Below are 24,614 nucleotides of genomic sequence, written 5' to 3'. Positions count from 1 at the left end.
GCCTTGAGAAGGGACAAGCCACCGCTGAAGGAGACCACGCCAGGCGCAGAGGACTCGCAGCAGATACAGAGGACGCACAACAAGGCAGACATAAAGGACACAGCAGGCACAGAGGATGCACAACCAGGCAGGCACAGAGGACACAGCAGACACAGAGGACGCACAACCAGGCAGACACAGAGGACGCACAACCAGGCAGACACAGAGGACACAGCAGGCACAGAGGATGCACAACCAGGCAGACACAGAGGACACACAACCAGGCAGACACAGAGGACACAGCAGGCACAGAGGACGCACAACCAGGCAGACAGAGGACACACAACCAGGCAGACACAGAGGACACAGGCGCAGAGGACTCATAGCAGATGCAGAGGATACACAACCAAGCAGACACAGAGGATACAGCAGGTGCAGAAGACACCCACAGTAGACGCGGAGGACAGCAATGGAAGTAGCAGAAAGAAGTAGGAAGTTAAGCTACCCAGTGTTTTGTACTGTCTGCCATATGTATGACTACATCCCCTCTGGGAGGCGGTCTTATGTTTGCGCTCGATGCAGAGAACTGGAGAGCCTGAAGAAACAAGTCATCTCCTGGAGGGCAGGATACTGGAACTAGAGGCACCGAGCAGTGGAGGAGGACAAGGATGCAGATAACATCATGCCAGAGGAAACCATCGAAGAAGAGGTCCGAGAGCTGGAGAAATTCATAGAGGAGACGTACAGGGAGACCGTGGAAAATCACCAGCAACAGTGGAACTGCCGGGACACATCTACAGAGAGTGAGGACCGCCAGTAGGACAACACAGCAGCGGGATCTGGAGGCAGCGGAGAGGACCCACAAGAAGATAAGTCCGGTGCAAGCCGACGCCAAGATGAGGGAAGATGGGTGTATACGGAGGACACGGACCTATGCCTGGAGAGATGGACATACACCGGGAACACAGACCTGTGACTGGAGAAGATAGAGGGGACAGCAATCGTCGTGGGGGACTCCATTATCAGACAAGTTGACAGTCACATAGTGGGAGGAAAACAGGATCGGCTGGTGACCTGCCTACCGGGAGCCAAGGTAGAAGACATAGTGAGCCGCATCAACAGGATCATCGACAACGTGGAACAAGAAGATACGGCAGTGGTGATCCATGTGGGGACGAACAATGTGAGCAACAGGAACTACAACAGAGAAGTACTGAAGGACCAGTTCCGGGTCCTAGGAAGGAAGCTGAAGAACAGAACGCAGAGGATAGCATTCTCGGAGATCCTGCCGGTACCCAGGGCAGATGAGAAGAGACAGATGGAGCTGCAAGCAGTCAACGCGTGGATGCAGCACTGGTGTAAGGAAGAAGGATTCCAGTTCGTGCGCAACTGGACGACATTCTGGGGAAAGAGCAAGCTATACAGGATGGACAGACTCCACCTCAGCAGAGACAGAACAAGGCTACTTGCAAGCAATATCAAGAGAGAAGTTGAGAAGCTTTTAAACTAGGAAGAAGGAGAAAGCCGTCAGTCAATCGAGAGAGAGAGAGAGTCGATGATTTGGGAATCTGTATACCTGGAGGATACCATGCAGGAAGACAAGACAGACAAGACAGACCGAAAGGGACACAAGAGGGAAGGACACGCAAGAAGGGAACAGGCTGCAAACTCAAGTGTATATACACAAATGCAAGGAGCCTTAGAAATAAGATGGGTGAATTAGAAGCTGTGGCACAAAAGGATAACATTGACATCATCGGCATCATGGAAACATGGTGGACTGATGAAAATGTCTGGAACACAGTGCTACCAGGATACAAACTATACCGCAGAGACAGAGTGACTCAGAAAGGAGGAGGCATTGTCATATATGTCAAAGAGGGAATTGAATCTACTGGAGAGAACATGCTACAACAGACGGATAAGTTAGAGTCTCTATGGGTCAAAATTCCAGGAACAAATGGACCGTTAATGAGGATAGGCATCTACTACCGACCCCCAGGGCAGTTGGAAGAAATTGTTGAAGAAATGACGGATCATATTAAACATAACTGCAAAGGAGGCAACACAGTTATCTTGGACGACTTCAATTATCCAGGGATAGAATGGAACCTCGGCACCTCCGGCTGTGCTAGAGAGACCAAGTTCCTGGAAACTGTAGGTGATTGCTTCCTGGAACAACTTGTCAAGGAAAACACAAGAGGAAACACAATTCTGGACTTAATTCTAAATGGGCTGTGAGGACCGGCACAGGATGTAGAAGTAGAATGGACACTGGGAAACAGCGATCACAATATGATCTGCTTCAACCTGGAAACGGGGACAAAACAATGGTTCAGAACAATGGCCACGGCATTAAACTTCCGAAAAGGGAATTATGAAGGGATGAGACGCATGGTGGGGAAGAAGATTAAGAAGATAAACACTGTAAACATGCTAGAGCAAGCTTGGTCTCTTTTTAAGGATACAGTCACAGAAGCACAAAATCTATATATACCGCGTATCAACAAGGGATCAAAGAGGAAAAAGAATAAAGAACCGGCGTGGCTCACTGTAGAGGTTAAGCAAGCGATCAGAGACAAAAAACCTCGTTTAAAGAATGGAAAAGATAAAATACAGACAAAAACTGGAATAAGTACAAATAACATCAACGCAGATGCCATAAGGCAGTGAAAGGGGCCAAAAGAGACTACAAGGAAATAATAGCCAAGGAGGCGAAAAACTTCAAGGCGTTCTTTCGCTATATTAAAGGCAAATGACCCGCGAAGGAAGCGGTGGGACCGTTGGATGACCAAGGAATAAAGGGAACAATTGCCAACAGACTGAACACAAAGAGGATATACACAGCATACAGGAACCCATCAGGCTATATAAGAACATAAGCAATGCCTCTGCTAGGTCAGACCAGAGGTCCATTGCGCCCGGCAGTCCGCTCATGCGGCGGCCCATCAGGTCCAGGACCTGTATAGTAATTCTCTATCTATACCCTTCAATCCCCTTTTCCTTCAGGAAATCATATAATCCCTTCTTGAAACCCAGTAGCATACTCTGACCTATCACACCCTCTGGAAGTGCATTCCAGGTGTCCACCACCCTTTGGGTGAAGAAGAACTTCCTAGCATTGGTTCTGAATATGTCCCCTCTCAATTTTTCCGAATGCCTTCTCATTCTTGTAGTTTTCGACAGTTTGAAGAACCTGTCCCTTTTCACTTTCTCTGTGCCCTTCATGATCTTGTAAGTCTCTATCATGTCCCCTCTAAACCTCCGCTTCTCCAGGGAAAAGAGCCCCAGTTTCGCTAATCTTTCAGCATATGAAAAGGTTTCCATACCTTTTATCAGTCGCGTCGCTCTCCTCTGAACCCTCTCGAGTATCGCCATATCCTTCTTAAGGTACGGTGCCCAATATTGGACGCAGTACTCCAGATGCGGGCGCACCATCACCCGATACAATGGCAGGATAACATCCTTCATTCTGGTTGTAATACCTTTCTTGATAATACCTAGCATTCTGTTTGCCTTCTTTGAAGCCGCTGTGCACTATGCCAACGGCTTCATCATTTTATCTACCAGTACCCATAAGTTGTTCTCTAGGCTACTTTCACCCATTACCAGCCCTCCCATTGTATAGCTGTACATCGGGTTTCTGTTTCCTAGACATTTCTCTATATTAAAGTTCATCTGCCATTTATTCGCCCACTCACCCAGTTTGTTCAGGTCCCTTTGTAAATCTTCACAGTCCTCTTTAGTCCTAACCCCACTAAAAAGTTTTGTGTCATCTGCAAATTTTATAACCTCGTACTTTGTCCCTGTTTCTAGGTCATTAATAAATACATTGAACAGCAGCGGTCCAAATACCGACCCCTGCGGAACACCACTCATGACTCTTCTCCTGTCCGAGTAGTGGCCCTTCACTCCTACCCTTTGCTTCCTACCCGCCAACCAATTTTTGATCCATCTATGTACATCTCCTTCCACCCCATGGTTCTTCAGTTTCCGTAGTAGGCATTTATGGGGTACCTTGTCGAAGGCTTTTTAGAAATCCAAGTATACGATGTCTATGGGGGCCCCTTCGTCCATTTGTTTGTTAATTCCTTTGAAGAAGTGCAGTAAGTTCGTTAGGCACGATCTTCCCTTGCAGAAGCCATGTTGGCTTGTTTTCATCAGTTTATTTCTTTCTAGATGCTCTTCGATGCTGTCTTTTATCAGCGCTTCCGCCATCTTCCATGGGACCGAAGTCAGACTTACCGGTCTGTAGTTCCCCGGGTCACCTCTCAATCCGTTTTTAAAGATGGGTGTGACATTTGCTATCTTCCAATCCTCCGGGATCACCCCTGTTTTCAAGGATAAATTACAAACCTGCTGTAGTATTTCCGCTATTGCTTTTAGTTTTATCAATACCCTAGGATGGATTCCATCCGGGCCCAGAGATTTGTCAGTTTTTAATCTATCTGCTTGAGTATGTCTTCGAGGCTTACCTCCATGGGTGTTAATTTTTCTGCTTGATCTCCTTTGAAGATTTTTTCAGGTTCCGGCATGTTGGATGTGTCATCTCTTGTAAATACTGACAAAAAGAACATGTTTAGTCTACCCGCCACTTCTTTTTCCTCCTTCACCACTCCCTTCCTGTCTCCTTCATCCAGCGGTCCCACCTCCTCACTTGCTGGCTGCTTCCCTTTAACATATCTGAAGAACGGTTTGAAATTTCGTGCTTCCCTAGCTAGCCTCTCTTCGTATTCTCTTTTTTCTCTTCTAACCACTCGGTGACATTCTTTTTGTTGCTTCTTGTGCTCTTTCCAGTTTTCCCAGGTTATCCTTTTTCCACATCCGGAATGATTTTTCTTATCTCCTATCGCTTTCTTCACTTCTTTAGTTATCCACGCCGGGTTTTTTGTTCGGTCCTTTTTGCATCCTTTTCTAAATCTGGGGATATACAGATTTTGCGCTATGCTCACCGTGTCCTTAAATAAGGACCAGGCTTGCTCCACAGTCTGCAATTTTTTTTGAGCTGTTCCTAAGTTTCTTTCTTACCATTACTCTTTTCTCTTCGTAGTTTCCTTTCTTGAAGTTAAAAGTTGTCGCTGTGGTTCTCTTCCCCTTCGATATTCTTACTTCGACTTTGAACTGGATCATATTGTGATCGCTGTTTCCTAACGGTCCCACTACTTCCACTTCCTTTGCAGGTCCTCTTAGCCCATTGAGGATTTCCTCTCATCGGTTCTCTGACAAGCTGCTCCATGAAGCAGTCCTGTATAGCCTCCAGGAATCCGGTTTCCCTAGTGCATTTTGAGTTTCCAAGACTCCAGTCTATCCCTGGATAGTTGAAGTTTCCCATAATAATGGTGTTACCGTTTTTGCATTCCCGCCTCATTTTGGCTTCCATTTCTTCATTGTTTACTTCGGTTTGCCCAGGTGGACGATAGTACAGGCCCATCTTCATCTCAGGCCCATTTCGTGCTGGAAGTGAAAACGGGAAACTGACAGGGTTGACGGTCAGTTTAGAAGAGGTATGCAGGCAGATTGATAGGCTCAAGAACGATAAATGCCCGGGAACGGATGGCATCCATTCGAGGATCATGAAAGAACTGAAAGGGACCATAGCTGAACTGCTTCAACTAATAGTCAACCTGTCGATCAAAACGGGAAAGATTCCAGAGGACTGGAAGCTGGCAAATGTTACGCCGATCTTCAAAAAGGGTTCGAGGGGAGATCCGGGAAACTACAGACCGGTGAGTCTGACCTCGGTACCGGGAAAGATGGTAGAGTTGCTGATAAAGGACCGCATCATTGATCACCTTGACGGACACGATCTGATGAGGATCAGCCAGCATGGTTTCAGCAAAGGCAGATCTTGTTTGACAAACTTGCTGCACTTCTTCGAGAGAGTGAACAGGCAGATAGACAAGGGTGACCCGGTTGACATTGTATATCTGGACTTTCAGAAGGCGTTCGACAAGGTTCCGCATGAACGACTACTTTGGAAAATTGCGAGCCATGGAATCGAGGGTGAAGTACTCATGTGGATTAAAAACTGGCTAGAGCAGGGGTGTCAAAATCCCTCCTCGAGGGCCGGAATCCAGTCGGGTTTTCTGGATTTCCCCAATGAATATGCATTGAAAGCAGTGCATGCAAATAGATCTCATGCAGATTCATTGGGGAAATCCTGAAAACCTGACTGGATTCTGGCCCTCGAGGACCGACTTTGACACCTGTGGGCTAGAGCATAGGAAACAGAGAGTGGGGGTAAATGGACAATGGGGTGCCGCAGGGCTCAGTGCTTGGACTTGTGCTCTTCAACATCTTTATAAATGATTTGGACATAGGTACGACGAGCGAGGTGATTAAAGTTGCAGACGATACGAAGTTATTCAGAGTAGTGAAGACAAGATCTGCAACGTGACATAATCAGGCTCGAGGAATGGGCATCGACATGGCAGATGAAGTTAAATGTGGACAAGTATAAAGTGATGCATGTCAGTAACAAAAATCTCATGCACAAATACAGGATGTCCGGGGCGGTACTTGGAGAGACCTCCCAGGAAAGAGACTTGGGAGTTCTGATTGACAAGTCGATGAAACCATCTGTGCAATGCGCGGTAGCGAAAAGAATGCTAGGAATGATAAAGAAGGGGATCACAAACAGATCGGAGAAGGTTATCATGCTGCTGTACCGGGCCATAGTGCGCCCTCACCTGGAGTACTTTGTCCAGCACTGGTCGCCGTACATGAAGGACGCGGTACTTCTTGAAAGGGTCCAGAGAAGAGCGACTAAGATGGTTAAGGGGTTGAAGGAGCTGCCGTACAGCGAAAGATTAGGGAAACTGGGCCTCTTCTTCCTCGAACAGAGGAGATTGAGAGGGAACATGATTGAAACATTCAAGGTACTGAAAGGGATAGACATAGTAGAAAAGGACAGGTTGTTCACCCTCTCCAAGGTGGGGAGAACGAGAGGGCTCTCTAAAGTTGAAAGGGGATAGATTCCGTACAACCATAAGGAAGTTCTTCACCCAGAGAGTGGTGGAAAACTGGAACGCTCTTCCAGAGTCTGTCATAGGGGAAAACACCCTCCAGGGATTCAAGACAAAGTTAGACAAGTTCCTGCTGAACAAGGACGTATGCTGATAGGGATAGTCTTAGTCAGGGCGCTGGTCTTGTCCAGAGGGCCGCCACATGAGCGGACTGCTGGGCATGATGGACCACTGGTCTGACCCAGCAGTGGCAATTCTTATGTTCTCTTTATAAGCACTATTGGAGGGCAGAACTACTTCCTGAGGTTTGCACACTCTGGTCTCCCAAAACATACATGCCGGCTGCAAGCCAAGGTGTTCGCTCCTCCTTGATCTAAAAGGCTTGCAAGCGAGCCCTTTCTCCGGGCACTTAATGTTTTCCTGTATCGTGGGGCGCAGGGGGTGCGGGTCACTCGGTATGAGATGATGGCGGCGCTGGGGGGGAGAGTGCCCAGCAAAGGCTCTAGAGTCGGTCTCCGCAGCGCTTCCCTATGCCGCGGTCCGGCCACTCCTCTGACGCACTGACCGCAGCAGATTGAACGTGCTGCTGAGGCTACGGCAGCCTGCAGGGATCGCTATGGCCGACCAGCAATCCTCTGTAGGCTGTGATGCAGCACTTGTACCGGCGAGTTAGCTTAAGTTGAAATTTCTGATGCGGCGTTTGTACTGGCGGGCCAGCTTAAATGGAAAATTGATAGTGTCTAGCGGGCCAAATTTTACTACGCCGCTGGCCAGATTTGGTCCACGGGACAGAATTTGACATGTCTGATCTATGCAGTTTACATATAATTCTAATAAAAACTGAAAATTAAAATGAGGTAACAGGATAGAACTATAATATTAAAAGTAAAGAGAATGAAATAAAAAATTAAAAGCTGATTGTGTACTCTTAAATTCAAATTGATCTTTACAAGACTCTGCATATCATCCTATAATTTGTAGAATATTAATCAAATGCATCTGTAAACAGGTTTTTAATAATGTTTTAAAACATTCAAGATTAGATTCTAATCGAATATAGTTCTGCAGAGCATTCCAGAGTTGTGGACCATTTACTCTGAAAATACAATCTCTATTGGTTTCATATATATAATTTGTCTTGCGGAGGGAATTATAGGAAAGTTTTGCTGCAGGGAACGGAGTGTACGAGATGGTGAATAGGGTATTAGATAATTATCTAGATGTGATGGAGACTGATTGGAATGTGTTTTGAAAACCAAGAGTAAAATTTTATGTTACAATATTTTATTGGTAACCAATGTGCTGACTTTAATAATGGGATGACATGATCAAATTTCTTTTTCCCTGTAATCAGTTTTATCAAAGTATTTTGAACTAAAGAATGGACAAGTATATTAATAGCAGGAGGAAGTAATAGATGAGATATTGAACGAATAAGGCGAAGTTTATGCTTAAATCTTTTATTGATTTTTCAATTTAAATTTCAAGTATTACACTTGTACAGAAAGCAATAATAGAATAGATATCAATTATACAGTAAATATAATTCACAAATTAACAAATTTTACTATTTATGCTCAAGTCCTCAACTTAGGATCCAAGAGTCAAAGAAAATTGGCGAAAAATAGAAGAAATTAATAATAATACATAAGAAACTGAAAGCTATAGCACTGAAATGAGGTCATCAATAATCAAATTTAGGGTTCAAAAGTTGTTGAATTCAGACGAGACATTGCCACAAAGTTTAGGCGAAGTTTATAATAACTACATTGTATTACTGTAGAAATTTGTGATTGAAAGGTTAACTTTGAATCAAAAGGAACACCTAGAATTTTTAATGTTGAAAGTTGAATAGAAACATCAGAAAGTAACAGTGGGGAAGGAAGTGATTGATTATCCCTTGTAATGAAAAGTAAAGTTTTAGATTTTTGAGGTTTCAATAAAAGATTATTTATATACAACCATGAAGAAATTGGGTCATGCTTTCGATTAATTTGGTGGCTCTCGGTGCTTGGGTACTAACTGCAGATGGAGCTAAGGAGCCCAGTGAGTGGATTCTTTCTACAGATGGCACATAGCCATGGGGTCACTACCCATCTGTCTAGAACAGGGCAGCTCATTTCTGGTCCTCGAGATCTACAGGCAGGCCAGGTTTTCAGGATATCCACAATGAACATGCATGAGAGAGATTTACCTGCACTGCCTTCTTGGTATGCAAATCTCTCTCATGCATGTTCATTGTGGATATCCTGAAAACCTGGCCTGCCTGTAGATCTCGAGGACTGAAATTGAGCAGCCCTGGTCTAGAATATCTCATCTATCTACTGGGAAAGAGCTTGCCAGGGTAAGTACATAATCTCTCTATCCTGCACGAGTGGTGGGATCCTCGTTTTGCATAAAAAGTCTCAACTCCTGACCACCTTGGCCTATTAGAGAAACTTTTCAGGCTTTGTGTGCTTGGAAGAAGTTCTCTCCATGGAAGGTAGACAGCTTCGCTCTTTTCTTTTAAAAGAAGTGTTTTTGATCAGGGCCTGACTGAATTCTCATAAGGTTGCAGCTCTGGACTCTTTTCAGGGCTTCTGGGAGGTGAAAAGAAAGGGGTGCCAAATTCCAGTGGAATATTTCCCTTGTTTCAAGGATCTAAAAGAAGCTTATACCCACATTCCAATTCATCCTGCCCACAGGAAATTCCTCAGATTTCAAGTAGCCCATCAACACTTTCAATACAGTTAAGAGGGGGTGGGGGTGTTTCTGTGGTTTCTCTGTTTCCTTTGCTACACTGCCAGTTTGTGGTTGGTCAGATTGCTCTTGTTAGTATTGTTAAAGGTTGTTCTGCGCTGCAGTTGATTCTTTGTTACTATGGTTCTGTTGTTCTTTTACTGTGTGATGATTGTTCTCTTTGCATTGCTTCTTCAATAAAAATATTTCCCAAAAAATATTTCCAAAGTTCTGCCATTTGGCTTCACATCCTCGCCCAGGGTATTAACCAAGTGCCTCGTAGCAGTGGCTTTACGGGCTCAAGGTCTTCACATGTTTACTTATCTCAACAATTAGCTAATAAAAGATGCCACTCCTCAAGGGGTGCGTGCAGCAAAACAGTTGACAATCCTTTTGTTCCAGCAGTTGGGGTTCGAAATCAATTTTTTTAAATCTCAACTTCAACCCTCTCAAACTCTACAATTCAAAGGAGCTCTGCTCAATACCATTCACCTCAGTGTGTTCTTCCTCAGCAAAGACGACAATTTGATTCAACTTTGTGATCAGATTTATCACCTTCTTCCAACTCAGTAAGGTGGATGATGGTGCTACTGGGCCACATGGCGTTCACAGTCCATATTACCCCCCCTTTGCAAGACTTCATCTCAGGATACCTCAGTGGTCTCTAGCATCTCAGTGGTCTCAAGCTCTCGACCCACTGTCACAGGAGATTAGTCACATCTTCTCTTTGTCAATCTCTGCAGTGGTGGATGAACTGTTCAAATCTCTCCAGAGGGTTGGTTTCAAATCCTTCCACATCTGAAAGTTGTGACCACAAACTCGTCCAAATATGCTTGAGGAGCTCATCTGGACGGTCTTCGTACACACGGTCAATGGTCCGCCAAGAGCAGCAATTCCACATCATCATCTCTTGGAACTCCAGGCCATTCGCAATGCTTTAAAGACTTTTCAGCACATTATAGCCAACCAAGTCCTCCTAATTCATAAGGACAATCAAGTGGCAATGTATTACATAAACAAGCAAGGAGGAACAGGCTCTCTCCTTTGTTAGGAGTCATAGAAGATTTGGCACTCGGCTATTGCTCACAACATCTTCCTTAAAGCGATCTACATTCAAGGGGAGAAGAATTCTCTCGCTGACAAACTCAGCAGATTTCTCTGGTCACACGAGTGGACGCTCAATTCCACTGTTTTGCATCAGACAGTATTCTCCCCAGCATCTAGAGGCAGATGCTTTTCTCCTGGATTGGACGCACAAATTCCTCTATGTGTTTCCACCAGTTCCTCTCATTCTCAAGACGCTTGTCAAGCTCAAACAAGAATTGGCCACCATGATCCTCATAGCCCCTTGGTGGCTCAGACAACCGTGGTTCTCTCTTCTTCAGCTCAATATCAAGGAGCCAATATCTCTGCAGATCTTTCCATCTCTTCTCACACAGTCAAGGATCTCTTTTACATCCCAATCTTCAGTTTTTGCACCTGACAGCTTGGTACCTCTCGGTTTAACATCAGTTGACACTGATCTGTCTGATCCTGTCTGGCTTATTTTGGATGCATCCAGAAAGCCGTCTATACAGCAGTGCTACCAATAAAAGTGGACAGTGTTTTCTACTTGGTGTACTCTTCATCATGATACTTCATCCTCCCCATATCCTCAGTATTGGATTATCTTCTACATTTATCCAACTCAGGTCTTGAAACCACTTCAGTTAGAGTCCATCTCAGTGCTATCAATGCTTTTCATGGACCAGTCAACAGTAAATCTCTGACTGCTCATCCTTTTGTTTCCAGATTAATGAAAGGACTTATTAATGTCAAACCACTTCTCAAACCGCCTCCAGTGGTTTGGTATCTTAATGTTCTCTATAGACTCATGAAGCCTCCCTTGGAACCAATGTCTTTGGCTCATCTTAAATATCTCACTTGGAAAGTGATATTTCTCATCTCCATTACTTCTGCTCGTTGAGTGAGAGAGCTTCAAGCGCTGGTGGTGGACCCACTTTTTACAATATGCCACCATGACAAAGTAGTGCTTCGCACCCATCTGAAGATCCTTCCAAAAGTAGCCACTGAATTCCATTTCAATCCATTGTGCTTCCAGTGTTCTTTCCCTAGCTTCATTCTCATCCTGGAGAAACAGTTCTTCATACTTTGGACTGCAAAGAGCCTTGGCTTATTACTTACAGCTTACTCAGCCACATAGAACATCTCCTCAACTTTTCGTCTCCTTTGATCCTAACAAGTTGGGACGACCTGTATCCAAGAGAACTATTTCTACATGGTTGGCGACTTGTATTGCTTTCTGTTGTGCTCAGGCTTGGCTGTGACATGAGGGGGGAGGGGGTCATGTCACAGCACACAAAGTCCAAGCTATGAAGTCTGAGTATTGATTAAATTTTTAAAGCAGCTACTTGGTCCTCAATTCACAACATTTCACTACTGTCTAGAATCCTATTCCAGACAAGACTGTCATTTCGGTCAAGCAGTATTACAAAATTTTTTTTTTTTTTTTTAATAGCAAACTCTCCCTCTCTCCCATTGCAGTAAGCTAGGGAGTCCCAAATGTGAGAATATGCTGCCTGCTTGTCCTAAGATAAAGCAGTTGCTTACCGTAACAGGTGTTATCCGGGGACAGCAAGCAGATATTCTCAGATCCCTCCCATCCCCCATGGTTGGCTTCTTAGCTTGCTTACAGACCTGAGGTACCACGAACCAACACCAGGTGGGAAGGCACTCTTGCATGTGCAGTGCAGGCAGTCGCAAAGATTCTAAAAGTGGCAATACACTTTTACCACTATCCATACCGGACTCTGTGAATGTCACCTAGAGAATGACATGGTGGCTTTTACCCGCGGATAACCCGCCGAAACAGTGGAAGGAAAAAAGTGCTCACTGCGGGTACGGGGACAAGGCCATCCACCGCCATGTGGAGCGGTGAATGGTCTTGTCTCCACAGTTAAGGGAGGGAACACGCGCGATCACCTTCCTACCTACCGGCCGCATCCATCTCCCTCCCTCTTATCTTCATGGCGTGTTTTACTTTACAGTGTAATTTGTTCAAGCCGCTCGAGCCTGCCTGAAGTCACGTGCGTCTGCGGGTGGAAGCTTCTCTGATGCAACCGGATATACCTAACTACTCTTGGCTTACTAATATAATTTGAAAGTTTTTTCTGTAACATCGCTGTCTGTGTACAGTCTCTTCCTCTGTAAACCGCTCTGTACTGCTTGTGGTATTGCGGTATACAAAATAAAGTTATTATTATTATTCCCTTGTGATCAGCTCAACCGGACAATGGAGCAAAGAACCCAGTTGAATATGCAGTTCTTTCTCCTGTATATCCATTAGGGATACCCTAAAAGCTTTACCTGTTTTCAGTCCTGAAAGACAGAATGTGCACCCCTGTTCTAAGTGTAATTATTAAGATAAAGAAAACGGGCTCCATGTAGTTAGCTTATTTTTCTGTCTCTCTAGACTGTGCCTGTACTAGGTAAAATATTTCAAGGAATGAATAAGCTAAATATTGCAGTACTGAGGCTTGTATGGATGCTGCGGGGGATGGTGGTCACGGGGACAGGGCAGTGACAGGGACAAATTTTTCCCCATGTCATTCTCTAACATCACCCACATGTGAGAATATATTCTACCTGCAGTTCCTGGATAACACCGTTTAAAGTAACTGTGCTATCATCTCTCCTAGCTTTCTTTTCCTCCAAAGTGTGTGGATATAGATATAGATCTTTAAGTCTGTCCTCATATGCTTTACAATGAAGACCTCTGACTAGTTTAGTAGCCTTCCTTTGGAATGACTCTATCCTATTTATATCCTTTTGAAAGTGCGGTCTCCAAAAGTGTACCTCTTTACCTTCTTTTTCCTATTGATCATTCCTCTCATGCACGTTCACTGTTAGCCTTTTCTACCTATTTCATCACCCTTAGATCATCACATACTATCACACCGAAGTCCCACTCTTCTTTGCACAGAAGTTATTCACCCCCTAAATTATACCGTTCCCTTGAATTTTTCCAATTCAAATGTATTGCCCTGTATTAGCATTACATTTTAGCTGCCAAATTCCAGACCATTCTTCAATCTTCGCCAGGTCCTTTTTCATGTTATCCATACCATCAGGGATGTGTACCCATCCTATTGCAGATTTTGGAATCATCCAGAAAGAGACAAACCTTACCAGATCGCCCTTTAGCAATGTCGTTTACAAAAATGTTAACAAACTGAAGAATTGAACCCTGTAGCACCCTTTCCTCAGAGTGAACTCCATTTACCACTACCTTGTCACCTTCCACCCAACCGGTTCCTAACCCAAGCTGTCACTTTGGGGCCCATACTGAGGACACTCAGTTTATTTATTAGACATTGGAACAGTGTTAAAGGCTTTGCTAAAATCTAAATACACCACATCTAGCGCTCTCCCTCTATCCAATTCTCTGACAAGTCCTGCCTCTAGTGAAACCATGCTCCCTCAGTTCCTGTAATGCATTGGGTTCCAGAAACTTAACTATTCTTTGTTTTAAAAGTGCTTCCATTAATTGTACGTACCACAGAAATCAAACTTGCTGGCCTGTCATTCCCTACCTCTTCCTTACTTCCTCTTTTGTAGAGAGGATCACATTACCCCTTCTCCAGTCCTCTGGTACCACTCCCAACTCTAGATAATCATTGAAAAGGTCAGCCAGCAGAGCTGCCAGAACTTTGCCAAGTTCCTTCAGTACCCTTGAATGTATGCCATCTAGACCCATTGCTTTGTCCATCTGTAGTTTAGCTAGCTCCTCTCAAACAGTCTTCTGAAAATCATTCAGGATCTACCACATCTCCATTTCTATTTGTGTTAGTCTTCTGCGGTCCTTCTCCCAGCCCTTGTTAAATATAGATATGCATATCCCCAACAGCTGGAAAATATAAAAAAGGGACAGTGACAAGCTGAGTTGCACAAAGCAGTAGTAGATTTGTGCTAATTGCTGAGGAAGTGATGGCAAAGTAGTTCAACATGGAGCATCAGGAGGATTATGGTACACTTTAGTTTAATGGGAGAGCTGGATGGTAAGCTAGTATGGGGCAGCAGTATAGTTTGACTACACTTCTAAGATAACGGTAAAATAGAAAGGAAAAACAGACTTGCAGGTAGTGAAGATTTTACAGCTGGCAGTGGATGATCTCTTTTAGTATCTAGTGCAGTGTTAAGGACTAGTGCTGCCCAATTCACGATTCGAATCAATTCACTGATTCATTTCGGGTGAATCTGTTCGAATCGATTCAAAAATTAAAAAAATCGGCCTCCTGATTCGGTGACTGACCCTTCTCCCCCCCCTCGCCACCTAAAGCAGGATCGTCAGTGTTGCCTCTTGCTGGCCGGTTGCTGCCGCTCCTGCTTTAGAGGGCGAGTGGGGAATGTCAGTCGGGAAGTGCTTCTGTCCGGCTTCCCCCCCTGGCCTCCTGGCATCAATTTACCTAATTTCAGCAGCCTGGATAAGATCGCTAGTGCTAGCGATCTTTGCAAGCTGCTATTGGGTCTTCTGAGCTGCCTTCTCTCTGCCATGGTCCCGCCTCTTCTCTGACGTCAGAGGAGGGGCGGGACCGCGGCAGAAAGAAAGCAACTCGGGAGACCCAACGGCAGCTTGCAAAGATCGCTAGCACTAGTGATCTTATCCAGGCTGCTGAAATTAGGTAAATTGATGACGGGAGGCCAGGGGGAACACGCAGGCCTTCCGGGGGGGGGGGGGGGGTTGCAGTCCTTCGGGGGGGGGGATTTTACAGGCCTTCAGGGGGGACAGGCAGGCCTTCAGGGGTGGGGTGTAGGCCTTTAGGGAGGACAGGCAGGCCTTCATGGGTGTGGTGTAGGCCTTCAGGAGGGGACAGACCTTCAGGGGGGACAAACCTTCAGGGGAATGGGCCCTGGTGTAGGAGAGAGAGAGGGAGAGAAGGGGGGAGTTCAAAGAGACATGCATATGCTGAACTTTGGGAGGAAGAAATAATGGGTCTAAAAATAGAGGAGAGGGAGAGAGATGATGGGCAATGGGATTTAGGGAGGGAAGGAACAGAAAGGGAGAGAAGTTGGACCCAAGGGATGGTGTGGATTGGGGTATAGAGATACTGGATAGGAGGGTAGTTGGGAAAAGAAAGGGAGAGAAGATGGAACCTGGGGTGGTGGGGAAGGAGAGAGAGATGCTGGATGAAAGGGTAGTTGAAAAAAGGTGGATCTGTGGATAGACAAAAAAAAAGGAAAGATGCCAGACCTCTGGGGGAGGGAAGGGGAGAACAGAGATGGCAGATGGATGGTTAGCACTGAGAAAGAAAAAAGAAGGAGACCCTGGCAAGCAAGTTATCAGAAGACAACCAGAGCCTGGGACCAACAAGATTTGAATAATGACCAGATAACAAAAGGTAGAAAAAAATCATTTTATTTTCTGTTTTGTGATTACAATATGTCAGATTTGAAACGTAACTATATCAGAGCTGGTGTTAGACCGCAAATGTGAGCTAAGATTTAACAGAGAGAGGAAAAGTCTTTTTTGTTTGTTTACACCACAGGTTAGGAGAAGGCAACATAACATAACATAACTTTATTTTTCTATATTGCCTTAATCAAAAGAATTCTAATACTGCCTTAATCAAAAGAATTCTAGGCGGTTTCCACAAAACAGAAAAACTGGACAATCAGTGAAATACAAAATAGTAAAAAATGAATACAACCTGTTGTATTAAAAAGACATTAAAAATTTTAAATTGATAGGATAAGATTAATTGTGTTTAATAAATAAAGATAAAAGCACAGATTAAGAGATGAATTTATCAAATAATATTGTCTTGATTTCTTTTCTAAAAGCGCCATAGCATGGCTCCACTGATATAGTTAACCAACCAGGACTATTGTTTGCTTGCTTGAAAAAGGGGGTGAAGAGGTTATAAAATAAACCCACTAGGATGTTTTTTAAAAAAACACCCAATTGGGCAGGAAAATCGAATCGAAAAATCGATTTAATAGGCTGAATCGAATCAAAATTTTTTTTTCCTGAATCGGGCTGCACTAGTAAGGACAAGTAGATGTTATAGAGCTAGAGTAGTGGAGATCAATTAAACACACTTTGAGGTCAAATTTCCCTTACCTACTGTGAAGGAGTCAGGGATTTTTCCACACAAATGATACTGTTATACCTTTGGACAGAAGGGGGAACTAGCCCAAGAGCAATTGGACTCCAGGTCCCAGAAGACACTGAGCCTCTGCAGCTTAGTGCAGAGGCACATTGGGAGGATGATGCAGCCCAGCTGAAGCAGAAGGGTAGGACTCAGCTGGACAGAAGGATATCTGTTCAGTGTGGGATTCATTTATCTAGAGGTCCCAGAGAGAAGGGGCTCAGGGAAGAAACCTCCAGAGAGACTGTGAGAGATTCTAGCTGGATGGGAAGCCTGCTGTATGTATTGGAGGTGTGGACAATAAAGGTGTTGGCCAAGGTAAGCCATTACTATTTGGTTGAGGCTGAGTGCTGAAGAGCCTTACACTGCTGAGAAAGGAACAACTAATGTCTGGTGTGGCTAAGGTAAGCCATTCAGGTTTTGAAATTGCAGAAAGCTGACTAAACACTTGAGGATTGCTGAATTGAATGAAAAATGATACTGTCTATAGAACAAATTAAGAGACTTAACTTAAATTACAGAGTTTTGTGAGGGAACAAGCTCAAGTTATGTGAAAGAATAAAAGTTCTGTTGCACCTTTTCCAGTGCTTGTGTTGGTGTATTTATGTATGAGTACACAGGGGTTATTGGAGAACCTGGACAGGAGCACTGTAGGTACTAGTCATGCGACAGGAGATGACCGTTTTGCCTGTTCACACCTACCAAATCCTATGTTAAGGAGAAAATGGTAGAAAAAGGGATGGAGGGAGGGAGAAATGAATAGAGTTATGAAGATAATAAATAGAGGGGGGAGAAATAGGGCCTTAAAAAGGGAAACTGTGATTTAAGGGAAGACAAAAGAGAAAGTGGACAGAAAGGGTGGTAGATGCATGGAACAGTCTCCCAGAAGAGGTGGTGGAGACAGACTGTCTGAATTCAAAAGGGCCTGGGATTTAGGCACATGGGATCTCTCGGAAAGAGAAAGAGATAATGGTTACTGCGGATGGGCAGACTAGATGGGCCATTTGGCCTTTATCTGGCATCATGTTTCTATGTGAATAAAATAGAAGAGTATGAACATTGTTTAATATTTAATCTTTTTTCCCTGCATACATTAGTTACAGAATTTCAACCCACTGCTACAAAAAAAATTATTTATCAGCATCATCTATAGGAGAATTTAGGAATAAAGTATTCTTTACTAGATTTATTTGCACAATTTGGCTAGGCCCGGGGGTTGCACATAGAAAATACTGTGGGTGTAGTCTAGGATGGTATTTTTCCATTCAGATGTTTTTCATTTTCTAACGTTCTGTTACATTTTTTCCAGTTCCATCTCATCCTCCTCAACAGCTTCCATTCCATCCCCCTGGGAACTGAAGGCAACTTAGCAGGGCCCAGAATGTCCTGACGTGGTTTCCCCAAGTCTGTCCTTAAACGACAGCTGATATACTACAGGAGCATGGAGTAGTGACCTGCCATCCAGTCCAGCAGACATGAACAGACTGCCTTGTCACAGCTTGTCTCTGAAATCCCTCTGGATCAACAGGATAAATGCAGAACTCAGTCAGCTTGGCAGCAAAGTTTTCCTTCCTTCCTTTCAGTTCTGGAGGCTACTGTGGGAAAAGTTGGAAAAGGAGTTTCTGCAAGTCTCTTCCCACTCCTGAAACTGAGACTGAAATGATTTTTTTTATTTTCTATTTATAAAATTGGGCTGTTTAAACAGAGTTCTCCATATTCCAAACTTAAGTTGAAATTAACGGACTACTTTTACTTTTTATTAAATAAAGTATTTAAAAAAGTAAAAAAAAATAAAATAAAATTTTAAACTAACTATATTTCTGCAGTAGTGGTGGTCTTTATAGAAGCAGAGTTATCCTTTTCAGGAAAGTTAATTTTGAAACAAGTTTGTACAAATATGCAATGATAAATTACTTGTAGAGCTACATTGCAGCATTTTTTTTAAATCCATCAGTCTTGGTCCATTGTTACTGAGAAGAAAACAGAAAATATTTTTATGTGCAATGTGAATTTTAGTGATTCTGTGCTCAAATGTCAAGTCAGGTAGAAGTCTAGGTAGAAGTCCTTGGATGAATGTTAAGTTTGGTTAAATTGAATAGCTCTGAGGTCATGCAAGGTCAGATAGCATAAAAAATAGGTAATGTCATGTGATGGAGCCTGTGAAGGAAAAGCTTTCTCTAGCTTAATCTTGAAGAAATTTTTACTTATGTACACATGCACAACACTTTTGCGTTGTGTGGTTGTATGGGACTGCCTCATAAGAACATAAGCAATGCCTCCACTGGGTCAGACCTGAGGTCCATCATGCCCAGCAGTCCGCTCACACGGAGGCCCAACAGGTCCAGGACCTGTGCAGTAATCCTCTATTTATACCCCTCTATCCCCTTTTCCAGCAGGAAATTGTCCAATCCTTTCTTAAACCCCTGTACTGTACTCTGCCCTTTTACGCCCTCTGGAAGCGCATTCCAGGTGTCCACCACTCGTTGGGTAAAGAAGAACTTCCTAGCATTTGTTTTGAATCTGTCCCCTTTCAACTTTTCCGAGTGTCCTCTTGTTCTTTTATTTTTCGAAAGTTTGAAGAATCTGTCCCTCTCTACTCTCTCTATGCCCTTCATGATCTTTTAAGTCTCTATCATATCCCCTCTAAGTATCCTCTTCTCCAGGGAAAAGAGTCCCAGTTTCTCCAATCTCTCAGCGTATGAGAGGTTTTCCATCCCTGATTTTTCCATTCAGCCACTCAGATGTCTTCCTCTACTCTGTTGTACAAATTCAAGAAAAGTCACTTTTCTTCTTAATTTCTCTGAGGCTTTTTCTCGGACATATCTTTGTGCCATTTGATTTTTCTATCTCTGCCTCTTTTTACCAGTTTTGAGTGCTCTTGGGAAAATGGGCAGAAGCATTTTGACATTTTGCACACTCTTGTCAGATATGTTCTGTAACAATTCAGTGTCTAACTTTTTGAAGCTGTGGTACACTAAACTCGAAGCTGCGACTGGATGGCACGGACGTCGACACAATGATGCCACATGCATGTGTGATATGTCAACATCTGCGCATGCACGGAGGCACTTCTCCAGATGGGGCCCTGAGCATGCTATTAATGCACTAATAGAGGGGGTGAAAGGAGGAGAGGTACCAGCTGACAGCCTCCAGGACGTGTTTCTTGCCGCGAGAGGTACGTCCTGTAGGCAGTCAACCGGCACCTGTCCTCACCAACATCTCGCGGCACACATTTTATGATACATTGCCTTAATTCTTTATCCTGCTAGATCAGCTACCAAGTGGGTTGTATCCTGACTAATAGATAGAGACCCATAAAACTAACAACTCGGTGATATCATCACTAGGTTGGTGCAGCCCTGGACATAAGAATAGCTTTACTGGATCAGACCAATGGTCCATCTAGCCCAGTATCTCGTCTTCAGAGGCCAATCCAGTCGCAAGTACTGGGTAAAAACACAAATAATAGCAGCATTCCGTGCCACTGATCAAGGGCAAGCAATGGCTTCTCCCATGTCTGTCTCAAAAGCATTTTATAGACTTTTCCTCCAGGAACTTGTCCAAACCTTTTTAAAAACCAACAACCGCTCTTACCATATAACATAAAAATAGCCTTACTGGGTAAGACCAATGGTCCATCAAGCCCAGTAATTCGTTCTCACAGTGGCCAATCCAGGACACTAGTACCTGGCCAAAACCCAAGGAGCAGCAATATTCCATGCTACCGATCCAGGGCAAGCAGTGGCTTCTCCCATGTCTCTCAACAACAGACTATGGCAGGAGTCTCAAAGTCCCTTCTTGAGGGCCGCAATCCAGTTGGGTTTTCAGGATTTCCCCAATGAATATGCATGAGATCTATGTGCATGCACTGCTTTCAATAGTCCAGTCCCTGGACTATGGACTTTTCCTCCAGGAAATTGTCCAAATGTTTCTTAAAACCAGCTGTGCTATCTGCTCTTACCACAACCTCTGGCAATGCATTCTAGAGATTAACTATTCTCTGAGTGAAAAAAAATTTCCTCCTATTGCTATGGTTTTAAAAGTATTTCCCTGTAACTTCATCAAGTATCCCCTAGTCTTTGTAATTTTTGATGGAGTGAAAAATCGATCCACTTGTAACCCGTTCTACACCATTCAGGATTTTGTAAACTTCAATCATATCTTCTCTCAGTCTCTTTTTCAAGCTGAAGAGCACTTACTTCTTTAGTCTTTCCTCATATGAGAGGACTTCCATCTCTTTTGTCATCTTGGTCGCTCTTCTTTGAACCTTTTCTAGTGCCACTATATCTTTTTTGAGATAGGGAGGCTAGAACTGAACGCATTACTCAAGGTAAGGTCATACCATTGAGCAATAGACACATTACAGCATTCTTAGTCCTGTTTGCCATCCCTTTTATTTAATAAATCCTAGCATCTTGTTTGCTTTCTTGGCTGCTGCCACACATTGGATGGAAGGTTTCTGCGTATTGTCCACAATGACACCCAGATCTTTTTATTGAGTGCAGACCCCCAAGGTGGACCCTAGCATCTGGTAACTATGATTTGGATTATTCTTACCCATGTCCACATTAAATTTCATCTGCCATTTGGATGCCCAGTCTTCCAATTTCCTCAGGTTTTCTTGCAGTTTTTCACAGTCCACATGTGTTTTAACAACTTTGAACAGTTTAGTGTCATCTGCAAATTTAATCACCTCACTCGTTCAAATTTCCAAATCATTTATAAATAAGTTAAATAGCACCGGTTCCAGTACAGATCCCTGCGGCACACCACTCACTATTTATCCTCATCCATTGAAAGAAATGGTTATTTAACCCTACCCTTTGTTTTTTATCTGATACAATTCTTAATCCACAATTGAACATTGCCTCCCATCCATGACTCTTTAATTTTCTCAGGAGCCTCTCGTGAGGAACTTTGTCAAAAGCTTTCTGGAAATCTAGATACACTACATGCACTGGCTCGCCTTTATCCAAATTGGTGAGGCAAGACTTCCTTTGGCTGAACCCATACTGATTGTCTCATTAAATCATGTTTGTCTATATGTTCCACAATTTTATTTTTTATAATTGTTTTCACTATTTTGTCTGGCACTGAGGTCTGGCTTACCGATCTGTAATTCCCCAGATCTCTTTTTAAAAATTGGCGTAACATTGGCCACCCTCCAATTTTCAGGTTTGCAGGTACTATAGATTATTTTAGGAACCACTGATTTTGAAATCCTATCTTGTAAATTAATGACTAATCAATTAGAAGATGTCTTAATAATTACATTATGTTATATTCCACCTAGAAAATGGATTGCAGTGAGGGATGATTTTTATGAATTTCTTGTTACTAATTCAGTTGCTGGCCTTTATAATTTATTGATTGGTGACATCAATATTCATCTCGAACAGGTAAATGGAGGTGAAACTAAAGACTTATTGGCATTTATATCCTCATTTGGTTTTTTTAAGCCTATCCCAGAAAAGACCCATCAAAAAGGCCACCAGTTAGATCTGGTCACCTTTTCTTCCAAAGAATTAGTCAATCCCAAGATTTGCTGGAAACAAGCTAATTGGGCTGATTCCTTATGATCAGATCATTGCTTATGTAATTTTGAATTTGACTAGCAAGTAAAACAATTTCAAATTAAATATGGAGTAAATAAAAGGAATAAGAAAGTCATAGCTAGTAGAGATTTGATTAACCCAGTGGAATATTATTTCAGATCCAGATTATGACATTGCTTTCGTTGATACTTGGACCAACACTAGTATGTATATTCTAAATTAAATTGTATCTATTAAACTAAGGAGGAAAAGACAAAGGAAATTGGATGGATGGTTTGATGCAGAATTAGTAGTAGTAAAACAGGAATTATAAAAAATGGAAAGATTGTGGTTGAAATCAGGAGAAATGGAACACAGAGTGAACTGGAGATGAAAATTGAAAGAATACAAAAACTTAATTAAAGAGAAACGTATGATCTTTTATGCCCAACAAATTGGTAATCCAAATACTAATTGTAGAAATCTTTTTGAATTGGTTAATAATCTCTATGATATAGAGGCATTTACTTGTTCAACTTCTCACCATCTGCAGATGCCTTAGCAGAGTTTTTCAATAATAAAATTTCCAAGTTGAGGACCAACCTATTGGCTCCCACTAACAATCATTTGAGTTTCCCTGTCGCCCAGTGGATAGAGGATCCTAGAGCAGATATGTGTTGGTACAATTTCACTGTCCCTAACTGGCAAAAATTTTCTAAGTTTTACACTAAATATGTAAAGTCAAATTGTAGGTTGGACAGCTGTCCTCCTAATATTATGGAAGTTGCTCCAGTTACCTTCAAATCCAAACTGTTTAATTGGGTTACATTATTGCTGTCGAGTGGGACATTTCCTGAGGAGTTAGGTCAGATTCTGATTATTCTGATTGTAAGGAATCCTAAAGAATCTATTACACTAGTATCTAATTATAGACCTATTGCTAGTATTCCTCTATCTACTAAACTGTTGGGAGAGGTTGGTTAATTTTGATTTGGTTACTTATTTGGATAAGTTTAACATATTACAGAATAATCAGTCAGGTTTTCGTTCAGGCTTTAGTACAGAAACAGTCATGGCCTCCCTTTTAGATTACCTTCACAGTTTATTTTGTCAAGGTACAAGCGCGCTGATTTTGCAACTAGATTTAAGTAGCACCTTTGACTTGGTTGACCATGCCATTCTAATTGATTGTCTGGACTCAATTGGAATCTCAGGAAATGTTTTGAAATGGTTTTGGGGCTTTCTGGGAAGAAGTTATTACCGAGTTTATAGCAATGATAAGCTTTCTTATTGTTGGGTAAATCCTTGTGGGGTTCCTCAAGGTTTGCCTTTATCTCCCACTCTGTTCAATATTTACCTTGCGCCATTGGGAAACTTGTAAAGTCTAAAACTGAGATTTTTTTTTATCTACGCTGATGACATCACCATAGTCATTCCATTTAAAAGTTTTGACAGTTGAGATAAAAAAAAAACCATATCTGTTATTTTAAACCAGATTGAACTATGGACGATTGATTTCAAATTAAAATTAAATTCTGAAAAAACTAAATTTTTTCTTGCTAGTCCCCACGACAATGTTAAGGGTACTTTGATACATCTGAATGGTTTTGACTATCCTTTTGACTACAACATAAAAATTCTGGGAGTAATATTAGATTGGCACCTCACCTTGGAGCAACATACAGATTTGTTAGTTAGAAGATGTTTCTCGGCTTTATGGAAACTCCGAACCATCAAGAAATATCTTTGATGCAGCATTGTTCCGCTTGTTAGTCCAATCATCTATTTTAAGCATCCTTGACCATTGTAATATAATTTATCTGGGTGCCTATAAGAAAACGTTTAAAAGATTACAAGTGATACAAAATTCAGCTATATGGTTGATTTTTGGTTTGAAAAAATGGGAGAACATCAGTCCCTACTACCAAAAATTACACTGGTTACCAATGGAGGCCAAAGTTCTGTTCAAATTTGCCTGTATCTTTTTTAAATCAATTTTTGGTATGTCTTCAGCTTACCTTGTTTCCCATTTTCTCTTGGATCTTTCAAACAAGTCCACACATAGAGTGCATATCCTATATAGTGCATATCCTATATAATAAAAAGCTAGCCGCGCATGCGCACTCTTATTTGCATGTTCCGTGCGCTGTAGGTCTGTGGCCGAAGGAGTGCGCATGTGCGCTTATATGTCACCAGCCGATCGCCTCCACAAGCAGGACCGCAGCCAGCCGCCGATCTCTGTTCCTCCTGCACCATGGCACGCCAGGCAT

The 24,614-nt window shown here is 42.9% G+C and overlaps 1 protein-coding gene across 4 annotated transcripts in view; it reads left to right on the top strand.

Annotated features, from left to right (window-relative positions):
• The window catches only part of ATXN2L (ataxin 2 like), a 414,538-nt gene extending 395,911 nt beyond the window's left edge, over positions 1-18,627 (top strand). For all 4 annotated transcript variants that reach the window (XM_033946500.1, XM_033946501.1, XM_033946502.1 and 1 more), the window contains one exon: positions 18,120-18,627. In XM_033946500.1, coding sequence (XP_033802391.1) covers positions 18,120-18,169 — 50 coding nt within the window. In that variant the 3' untranslated portion in view covers positions 18,170-18,627. The remainder of the gene's footprint in view (positions 1-18,119) is intronic.
• The last annotated feature ends 5,987 nt before the right edge of the window (positions 18,628-24,614 follow it).

The sequence above is a fragment of the Geotrypetes seraphini genome, chromosome 5 (genome assembly GCF_902459505.1).
Source record: "Geotrypetes seraphini chromosome 5, aGeoSer1.1, whole genome shotgun sequence".
In the NCBI taxonomy this organism is placed as follows: domain Eukaryota; kingdom Metazoa; phylum Chordata; class Amphibia; order Gymnophiona; family Dermophiidae; genus Geotrypetes; species Geotrypetes seraphini.
The sequence above is the reverse complement of the archived record's forward strand: the minus strand, read 5'-3'. Positions and strand labels throughout refer to the sequence as shown.